Here is an 11,301-nt window from a genome sequence, read left to right as displayed (position 1 = left end):
GTGTAACAGCTGGGTTTCATTCTTCCTCGCAGGTGTTGCAAGGTTTTGTGGGATGTCCTGCTCTGCATGAGAAACCATGGTATCCTTCCCTTCAAAGGATGCTTCTACCCCATGTCACCAAAGTGACTCCGCCCCAGAAATGTCTCCTGCTTAGAAATCCTACCGAACCAAGACATTTCCTTATTAGTCAGTGTGAGTAAGTTTGTGATCTATAACCACACAGGAACTTCTTCTTAATGATCCGCCTGTTGGAATGAACATTAAGCCAAATTATATAAATTGAAGTGAACCCAGTCGTAGTTTCCAGGCTTAATACACCATGTAAGAAGAGCGATGTATATAGCTTAACCTTAAAATGACACTTTGTTCTGCAATACAGAGAATCACTATAATAAAGAACAGAGAGACATGCTGGACTTTCATCAGACTCCAGAGAGAAAACACAAATCACAAACTGAAGATGATGCATGATTTTTTTTTTTTTGGTTAGCTTTATTTTACAAAATGTCAAATATACAGTTGATATATATTTATATAATTTAGAAGGCTTATCATAACTGAATGGGACGTGAACACAAACGATGACAGATGTAAAAGCTTTGTTGTGGTTTCATTGGCTTCGGAGGGGAAGATTGAATTGGAATGTTTACAGTGCGAAGTAACAAACACAGAATGAACAGTATTGAGAACACATTACATTCATCAACTGGACATTTTTAAAATAAACAAGGGGAGAGTAAAAGGTGGCAGCTGGGAGACTGGAAAGGCAGCGTTGAAGTGTGGAAGTCGAGGGTTGAACATTTACACCTGAGGTACATGGGGATCTTCTCTAGCGTAAAACTAACTTGATTCTGTTTCTGAGAGCCATATTATACAGAAATGATGAGCAATTATGCAGTATAAAAATGCTATATGCTTGTAATAAGCCCTGAATTGAACATTACGTTTTCTCTAGGTAACTTTCTTTGGAATTTGCTGGTGCTGCTAAATATTTTGTTTTATTCCTCAATCCATGAGCAAGTGCAAAGATTGAATTCTCACACAAATCCATCCATGTAAAAGCCTTTGTTTGCTCTCTGTGCTGTAAGTTAAGGGCTGAAGCGTCGGACATCTCTCAGATATTGCACTACAAGTTCTGCAACACATCACACACCCTGAGCTTTCAAAGGGGAAAAGCAACAGCAGCTTTCTGGCAAAGGCACAGTCATTCTCCCTAATCATTAGCGAAGAGAGGGGACTGATAGTCAAAATAGTTAATGTTACCGTTGCTTTCCTTTTGCAATATGCAGAATGGAAGAGAGATTTAGGCGTGACGAGGGCGGGGGATGAGTTTGTTTAGAGTCGGGCGCATAAAGCAAGGAAGACCAACCGTACTTTTGCCAAAATTGTCTTATTCTTGTTCTTTTTTCCCCTTGTACAAACACACGATGTCAGTCTTTATCATGATGATACATAAAAGATTAACTACACAACCATTGTAAAATATTCCTTTGGTAGACTAGGCTGACCTGTCATTACGCAACAAGAGGAGCAATCAGTGGATTTACTCCGGTCATGTTCATCAGGAAGTCAACCTGCTTTTGTGCATTTCTCTAAAAAACAGGAAACTCTACAATGATAAAAGGGGAGAGAGAGAGAGAGAGAGACATGACTAAACCATAAATTAAGTATAGGCTTTTTGAAGGTAAATGATTATAATCAACTGCTAAGTTAGTGTTAAGCAAGGTTAGAAGACAAACAGAGACAGACCAGACGAGTCCTAGCACTACTTTTGGGCTCCGTTTCCCAAAAGCATCCCACAACTACTGCCATCTTTGTCTGTGAAATGGAACTGACGCTTCAAAATTACAGAAAGTGTGATATTTAATCTTGGGAAAATGAAAGGCTACTGCTTTTATGTATACAGTAGGTAACTGTTCAATGAATAGTGTGTTGTCTGTCTCTTGCCAGGATAGTCAAGCTTCACTGGATGGAACAGAGTTGAATCTTGTGTGCCCATCACCTGATCTTCTCATAGTTGGCTAAAGATGGAAAGACTACAAGGTTTGGATCACAATGGGTTAAAATGTAACTTATCAGATGCTTTTGAGAAACCCAGCCCCAGTGTTGGAAGAGATGAAACATCACAACTTGTGTTCAAACAAAACTGGACGCCAGGAGAAAGTTGGAAGTAAACATGAGCTTTGGTAAAGGCACTCAGTATAGTTTTAGTAGAAGCGAAGTGAGTGCCATCTTTCATTTTCCTCTCTGTCTTTGTGTTATTCCACAGATGATTGATATATTCATTAAATGACAACTGATTGCTTTAGAGAATCCTGAATGAGAATCTGAGCTGAGTGGATCTGCCTCAGTCACTGGGACTGCGTTTTAAATTGGTGGTTCTCAGCCTTTTTGGTACCACAACACAAAAACCTCCAAGGCACATCAAATTGATCGCTTATATCATCAAGCAAAGGGCCAGCAAACATAAAGCTGGTGGACAAAGCCCGAATTGCATAGAGGGACAAAGTGTGATCATTGGAGTGTTCTTTCATTTTCTTAATATGTGTAACATGGACACTTTCAAAGCTACACTGATTGAAAACCACTGTTCTGTTTTATCCCCTTCCTCACAAAGCCTGTCACTAACAATACATCACCCTCATTTAAAATGGTGGTGAGTGTAAAAATGTATCACTGTCTTGTTTTTTTCTCCTGGTTTCTGTGGTGAACTTGTAGAAAACTTCATACTGAGATGGAAGAGTAATGCTGTACGTGTAAAACAAAAAAAACAAAAAAAGTAGAGTTAGAGATATGATGCCACACCCAGAATTCAAGATTTGCCTGGAGGTGTTACAAAATAAATTTCATATCTACATAGGCACTTGTGTGTGATTTCAGAACACGCACCGGGACGACCTGCAGGTGCGTGTCGCTTCGCCTTTCAGGGGTTGCATCACATCACTGCGTCTACCTTTAGGAGCCCTTTAAGGGTTTAATGCTAAATTCTCAAACCGCAGCAAAAATAGATTTGAAAAAGGTTTCAGACATTTCAAACCTGGATCTAGCAGTTTCAAACACCTGACCTGGATTCAACTCCTATTTTTACCTTGGCCTGTAGAAGGACTCTATCCTAGACACTAGAATACGTCCCCCTCTTACTCCACTCGTTCATTCAAGACGACCTCTCCATACAGACACAACATACACACCATGCTACCCTGGGACAGGTTTCTTCAAAGCATGGGAGCACAGAGTAAATCCTGGTGCCACTGATTTACAACAGAACAAAGACACTCTGATAATTTTGGAAAACCTAGCACACAGACTCTTACTTAGTTGAATACTGTGCCACACTGAGATCAGCACAAGCATGCAAGCCTACACTTTCATTTAGTTTCCATTCGCTTCAAAGTCTGTCTTGACATCCACACACACACACACACACACACACCCACACCAACAAACAGCGTCAATTTCCCATTGTATCAGGTAGGAGTTGCTCAACAATGCTGATCTGGAATCATTTTACATGGTTCTTCTTAGTTGCTTAAGCTAAGGTATGGAGTGGTGGAAGCAGTGCTAGATCAGTTTCTAGGAACAGCTTCTCCGCAAAGACTTTACTCAAGTTTTTCGCTTTTTAGTTTCTTTTTCATTTTTCTACAAAAGAATCTGTGTACAGAAAAAATACACATTGTTTCCAAAGTACACTGAAAGCACAGTGTGCATTTTAAATACATGAAAATGCGTAAGAGGAGGAATATTTTAGAAACATTTGATAAGAGTACTGACACTCTAAAATAGAGTGCATTTTTGTCTATGTGTGTTATGAAGAGTGGAGTGTGTGAAGGTGAAGAGCAGGGCAGATGTAAATATCTTCCAAATATTTAAAAGGAGCACTTGATTTAACCAGTTTTGCAGGCGGTGCTTTCCCATCAGTGGTTCAGTTCAAGTGCCAAGGAAGTTAAATCAAGCACTCCTCTAAAAAGTTCACCAGAATTTAAAACATTTTAAAGATGTTTTTGCCCAGAGTGAGAGGACAGCTACACATGCTGCTCTCTCCCATGCAGAACAACCTCATAAAAACGAGAATAATCATTATACTCGACACTATTATAAAATTCCCAAAAATACATTCAAAGTGGACAATCAGGGTGGAGGTTGTGAGTCTGACACTGGCAAACACACACACCCAGGACAGACTGTGTGTGTGTGTGTGTGTGTTCTGTCATATACACAGCCGCGCATTCATTAGACAAAGACTTGTAAAGCTCAAGTTCATGAGTCTGCTATAATCATGTTAGCATCATGATGAGTTGCTGTGAGTCTCACACACCCACATAGAGTTGGGTGGGGGTAACAAGAGTGTGTCTGTATGATGTGTACATGTTTGTGTGTGTGCATGTGTGTGTGAGTGTGTTTGGTTTACAGGAGATTGCTCTCTGTCAGAGGTGATGGTGGCGTGCGACCCGGTGGGTCAGAGAAACATGTACTGGTTGTCTATGGCCCGCTTGCGGTTCCGCTCCGGCTCCAGCTCATAGTCCGAGTCCCGCTGAGGGATGATGGGCGGGTGGGGGTTGGGGTGGCGAAGGAGGGGCCTCCTCCCCACCGATTCACTCCGACGCAAGGGTGTGGGGCCCGATGTAGGGAGGTCTGGGAGGGGGTTGGAGCGGGGCGGCGGGCGGTGCCCCGACTGGGAGGCAGGGCCGGGACCGGAAGTGGTGGTGCTGGTGGAGGAGGAGGGGAGGAGGCTGGAGCAGCGGGCCAGGCTGCAGTGGGCCAAGCTGGGCTCCGAGCTCCACCGATGCAGGGAGAAAGGGACCAGGACAGCGCCAGAGAGACCTGCCGAAGTACAGAGAGAAAAAGACAAGACATAAGCAACAGATGTATGAGTCCAACTTTTTACATTCCCTCTGCGTTTCTGCTGCACATCTGCTCCGCCGCTACACACAACAACACAGGATGAGTTCGGTTGATGAGAGATACGGAGAGAGGCGAAGTAGTTACTGAACGGGAGACTCTTACCCTGTGATGAAGGGGTGGAGCCGGCCACTACGAAGCTGGACAGCGTGACGTCACAGGCGGCCCCGCACTCCAGCGGGATGGGGAAGAGGCGGAAGTGACTGAGCATGTCCATAACGGAGGGGAACCGCAGGTGCTGCACCCTGCACTGACCCCATTCTGTCAGAGACAGACGCAGATGCTGCAGACAGGGTGGGAGATGGAGAGGGAAGACAGAGAGAGACAAGTGATGCTTCAACACTTCTGTAGCAAGGCAAGATGATTTTGTGTAGCGCTGGGTATCGTCAAGAACCGCAAGATACGATATCAATACTATGATACTGTAGTGACACCATATACAGTGTGTCTTTTTTGTATTGTGATGCATGATTATGTGCAATATTGATATGGATTAGAAGACAGGTTAAGGTCCTGGAAGCTGACCAATACAACCACAGTCTGATCTGCTGGCCACTGAGCAGCTCCACTGGAGCGGTTGGGGTTAAGGGCCTTGCTCAAGGGCACCTCAGTGGTGGTAATGAGGGAGGGGCAAGTGCTGATTTTCACTTTCCCCACCCAGATTTATCCTGCCGGTCCGGGGGATTGACCCGACGACCTTCCGGTCACAAGCTCGCTTCTCTAACCTTTAGGCCACCACTGCCCCTTTTACAGGCAGTTTCAGACTAACCCCAGTTAATACATCACAAATGGGCTTGATTGGCTCCCCTCACTAAACAATTACTAAAATACTTTCCAGTAGTGTGACTGTTCTGCCTGTGAGGACTTAGTCTCTTCTGTGTGCTGTAATGCCCTGAAATAACTTACAATGTATTGGTGTATCTATGTTTTTTCCCCCACCCAGCCCTAATCTTGCGTGGATCGTATGAGTTTATTTCAGTCAAGCCTGGATCTACATAGGCAAAGTTAAATAAAGATTAACAGCAAGAAATAGAAAGAGAAAAAGAGTGAGACAGAGTTGGATAGCAGTGTACTATGAGAAGTGATGAGAACGTACTTTCGCCTTTCCCTGGTAGTTAAAGGTGAGGACGTAGTCTCCCCTGCGCGTCTCACTCTGTCTGACCAGAAACACTCCATGCCCCTCAAGACCGGAGCTTTGAACCAAGTGGGCCGCCTTGACGCGGGAGATCGGCCCGTGGAACCATGGGTAGGAGAACAGGAAGTGATCAGTCTTCTGGTACACCTGCTCCGGCAGGGCAAAGGTCACCGAGGCTGGAGGGACGAGGAGAGGAACAAAGTAGTTTGGATTCTGTTATTAGCAATATAGTTAACCGTATCATATCGCTTCATCAAAACTAGGATTTATTTTATTTTTAAATGGGAAATGGGCGTTTTATTCACATTAAGTATTTTTATTTATCTAAAGTAGAGAAGGTGATGGAGATGGAAATGGAGAAACATTTACAATCAGTGGACTTCAACACTAGACACTCTGGACACCAGGTCAACAGTTTTGGGAAGAAATTTCATCCTAAACACACAGCATGTGTCCAATAGGTCTATTCGGTAATCCGTCCCTGCACTTGATTAGCTTTGATTGTATTTACCCAGAGGCAACGCCCCTCAGCCCCGCTCCATCCCGCTACTCACTCTGACTTCCTGACTCTGAGCTCCCACTGCGATTGGCTGGAACAGAGCTGTCAGATGGGAAGGGGAGGGGCTCCAGATCCACACTGCCTGACCTGACAGACAAGAACAGATTCAGATTAAACAGAACATGTTCAGATTAGGCATACTGTATCATCCAGACAATACATATATGTTAGGGGTCAGTGGTTCTCAATGCGCGGTCTGTGGACCCCTAGGGGCCCCCCCCGAGGAGGACAGACATTTCATTCATTTATTAGTTATTTTTCCCACTGGCATTTTACTTGGTCCACCATCTGCCGTTACGATAAACTCTGAAAGCTTTAGCTCTGTTTTAGCTGGAAGAACAGCGCCCTCTTGCTGTTTTGTGTTGTAAAGCAATCCATCAGCCTCCCCAAAAAAAATCAAACTCAGTGGCACACGATGCATAATACAGTGTAGAGGCTGCTGATCTCCTCGGCAATGGTCCTGTTTATTTACGGTAATTACACTAATGCCTCAAAAATGAATGTGTTAATGATTTGTTGATGTTAAAATGCTACATGTAGCACCTTTAAAATGGGAAGGAGAGAGAGCAACAGAGATGGGCAGAGAGAGAGGACAACAGAGAGAGAGAGAGAGCAACAGAGATAGGCAGAGAGAGAAGGGGCAACAGAGAGAGAGAGAGAGAGGGGGCAACAGAGAGAGAGAGAGGGGGGGGGGGTCTAGTGAACATGGAGGAAACAGCAAGCTGAAAGAACACAAAGAAACCAAGCCCAGACAGGAAGTGAGTCCAGTTCAGACCTGAACTAAGACTTACTGTTCTGCTGTATCATACTCACACTACACCCAACGTGCACACACACACGCACACACACTAAGCCTTATAGTCACACTCCACTCAACGCACACACAGATGCACACCCCCCCTGACATTACATGGGTGTGACCGCACACACACACACACACAGACACACACACACACACACAAACACAGTATGTGTGAACATACACAGATGAGAACGGGAAGGTTAAAGAGGGAAGCCAGAGCAAATCCTGCTGAAATGCTGACTTGAGTTCGCAGAACTCTGAATAACAGGAAGACAAGCCTCCTTTCTCCTTGCAGCATGTGTTTGTGTGTGTGAGAGACAGTGTGAGAGTGTTTAGAAGCTCAGGTTCCTCCTCATACATATTCACATCAACAGAAAAGTAGAAAGAGACTTAATCTAGCTCTCTGCAACACATGTACACGTGTGTGTCCATACACACACACACACACACACACTCATACTAAAAATAGTCAGACGTGCAGTTTCATGAATGACTGCACACTCATATAATCTATAACACAGACCAGCAAACCAGCTGTGGAAGACCTTGATAACAAAGAAAAAAGAGAAATAGAAGAGAAAGAGAAGTGTGTCCCTCACTTCAGTTTGTTTACACTGAATCAGAGTCCATTGTGCTGCTGTGTGTGTGTGTGTGTGCAATTGTGTGAGCAAACCCTACAGCTACACATGGTCTTCAAATCCTCATTTCCAGAAGGACCTGTCCTCTGTGTATGTGTCTCTATGTGTGTGTGTGTGCATGCACATGAGCGTGCAAGAGCATTCCAGACATCTGTAGAAATGAGAAAGGTCCTGAGATTCTCCCAAGTCTCAGACCTCCCCCACACTTCCTCTCACAGAGCAGCACATAACACACACATAAGCACAAATACACACACACACAGGCATGCACACACACTCACACACACACACACACACACACACACACACAGAGGCATGCATGCACACATACATAAGGTCCAACTTATACAAGCTTTGTGGGTCTGATAGTGATGACAATGCCAATAAAGATAGTCTTTGGCCATTAGATGAAAGACAGAAATCTCCTTGCAAAGTATCCCTGCAGTTTGGTAGAGTATTTGGGATTGAGACTTAACAGTGAAACAGTGAAGGCTGCTTGACCACTAAATCTGATTGTTACTTAACATGCATAACAACTTGCCAGGGAAATGCAATCAGCATACTCTACAGCTTCTTTTCAGACACAACTGGAAACTCCATTTCAGGAAGTAACATTTAGCTTCTAACTTGTTTTTGCTCTCGTTAAGCTCACAGTGCTGTTTATTGTCCATTATGGTTTAATGAGCCAACAGTAACATTTGTCCTTTTGGAGTCAATCTGACGGTCGGCAAACTGGACTTTCAAGCGTTATTATTTTAATGAAAATTGGTTTTGTTATCATAATATTACAGTTACACAGTCTGGTGTAGTCTTCATTTCTGATCTGCTAAACAGGACTTAATGAAGCCAGCAATGCAAGTCATCTCTTTCTTACAGCTTATGGATCTGTTAATGTGATTATTTTTCTTTATTTATTTATTTATTTAAAAGGGACAATGTACAGTTCAAACATAAATGTCACCATTTGATGCACCGTACCAGATTATAGCTGCAAGCTAATTCGCATCTGTAGTCCCTTTGCAGGTCAAAGCAAAGAAACAGCACAATAACAAACAGTACAGAGTAAAAACAACATACAAAGTTTTACAAAAAAGAACACACAAGACACAAAATACAAAACTACACACAAAAGCACATCACAAATGTATGCTTGTCAAAAAAAAAAAGCAAGTCATGAAGACCATAAGATAGAATATCAAAGTCAGTGAGTACAGAGCTGAGCAGCTTTTAACAGACTTTTTAAGTTGGTTTTGAAAGTGCTGATAGAGCTGCAGCTCATCACATCGTCAGGCAGGGTGTTCCACTGATTTGTGGCTTTTACAGAGAAAGCTGATTGCCCAAATGCAGTGCGGCGAAATGGTATGGTACAATCTCGTATAGAGGATATTCTGGAGGATCTAATACAATCCAATGAGCGAGTATACACAAAGTCACGTAGTGGAGGAGGGGCCAAACCGTTTAAAATTGTATAAACCAGGCACAAATTTGAAAATAATCTAAAATTCTCAAAGCTCAGTAAATTGTATTTCTCCAGTACCCTACAGTGATGAAAATGCATTGGCTTTTTGTCCAGAGTTTTTAGAGTTTGTTTATTTTACTTCACAGCACTGTAACTTTAATAAGAAAAGTGCTAGACAATATATAGTATTGGGTCATTCTTATAATTAAAATTATTGTAGCTCTTTCATCACCCAAATAGGATCCTAAAACACATTTATACAAAACAGTTTTTTGTACACAACTGTTACTTTCTCTCAGAGGTCTAGTGTAAATATGAAGTTAACCATTAGTGATGAATATCAGCCAGATCAGTGATTAATATCAGTGAATAATATTCATGCTCAAATATACTCGAATCTGTCAGGCCCTACAGCAAACTAACTGAACACACACACACACACACACTGGAATGCACAGGAATAGGGAAACACAAGCACGGGCACACATGTACATACATGAATGTGTGCGCACATACACACACCAACAAATATTCACTTTGGCATAAACAAACACATAGCTCAGCACAAGTAAACATCCAGCACAAACACACACACACAGACACACACACACACACACACACAAACAGCCAAAGCCCAAGTGCAAAGTATTTCCGTTCAAGAACTCAAGGAAAAGCTAGGTGAGGAGAGGTGGCAGATGGGAGGTTGCTCTTAGGTATGTGTCTGTGGGAGTGGAATGCGCATGTGTTTACGTGTGTGCGCATTTACACTTGAACACGATGGGACCCAGCTGGACCCGATGAGCTGTATTTCTGATTTCGCGGCTTAGTTTTGAGCCGGGCTCGGATTCAAAAATATTGTTGCAAAATACTCTCAATTCATCATTAGAAAATTATTGAGTTGGTTCAAGTTTAGAGAAAAGTATTTTGTGTTTGGATCAGACTGGGTTCAAATTTTCTGGCCCAAGTCAAACTCAACAGTTTGTGTTGTATACATGCCTGCATGTGTGTGTGTGTGTGTGTGTGTGTGTGTGTCTCTCACCTGTTGCTGGTACATTCTTTTAGCTCTGTGGTCCAGGAGCTGACCTGTTGGTCATTGTCCGTCTCAAATATCAGACTACCTGGATAGTTATTAACCTGCAGAGACAAAGGAACATTCATATGTACGGTCCACATTTATATCAACACTAACTAAAGTCTTTAACCTTAGCTTAGGCCCGCGTCTTGAATCTTAAGTGTAACAAACCACCAAGCCGCACAACCAGTACCATCTTCCTAATTCTACACATTAATCGTACACTGACAATGCATTACAAAAACTCTTTAGACACGCACAACCTACAGAAAACAGACTAGATGAGAAATGACAGTGATTAAACTACTGAGACAGAGATAACCATCAGACTGCTTGGATAGTCTGAAACAGAGAAACATGATCCATACTGTCAAATCTAAAACATCTCTAAGGCCCCTTTAGATGCTTGACCGATTTCTCACAAACTACAAGCTGCTACATTTCTTGTTAAAGATCCAGTGTTCATTTCCAATTGAAACTAACATGTGACGATGCGGCGATGTCAGGTTATCTGCAGGTTTCAGAAAGCCAAATATGAGACTTGAGACCATTTCAGGCTACCTGAATTGGATTCACGACTAACTGAACAAAGAAAATAAAGAAACAAAAAGCTGGCAACAACATTTCTGACTGAATATCGCTAACGGAGGTTCTGAAACTATAAATGAGCAGTACAAGAAAAGGGACACCAGGAAATAAAATGTTTAGGGACACGTGATTAACCCTGTCCTGTATTA

General features: G+C 42.8%; 1 protein-coding gene across 1 annotated transcript in view; it reads right to left on the bottom strand.

The window, feature by feature from the left end:
* Positions 1-494: 494 nt before the first annotated feature.
* Positions 495-11,301, bottom strand: part of sh2b3 (SH2B adaptor protein 3) — a 33,134-nt gene continuing 22,327 nt past the window's right edge. Inside the window, exons 3-7 of the mRNA XM_071538522.1 lie at positions 10,532-10,626; positions 6,589-6,680; positions 5,996-6,210; positions 5,005-5,182; positions 495-4,821 (exon numbers count right to left, since the gene is read on the bottom strand). Coding sequence (XP_071394623.1) covers positions 4,457-4,821; positions 5,005-5,182; positions 5,996-6,210; positions 6,589-6,680; positions 10,532-10,626 — 945 coding nt within the window. The 3' untranslated portion in view covers positions 495-4,456. The remainder of the gene's footprint in view (positions 4,822-5,004; positions 5,183-5,995; positions 6,211-6,588; positions 6,681-10,531; positions 10,627-11,301) is intronic.

Source organism: Centroberyx affinis, unplaced genomic scaffold (assembly GCF_046629955.1).
Source record: "Centroberyx affinis isolate AG114_WGS23_722 - 3 ecotype Tasmania unplaced genomic scaffold, CSIRO-AGI_Caff_v1 ptg003282l_1, whole genome shotgun sequence".
NCBI lineage: Eukaryota > Metazoa > Chordata > Actinopteri > Beryciformes > Berycidae > Centroberyx > Centroberyx affinis.
The sequence above is the reverse complement of the archived record's forward strand: the minus strand, read 5'-3'. Positions and strand labels throughout refer to the sequence as shown.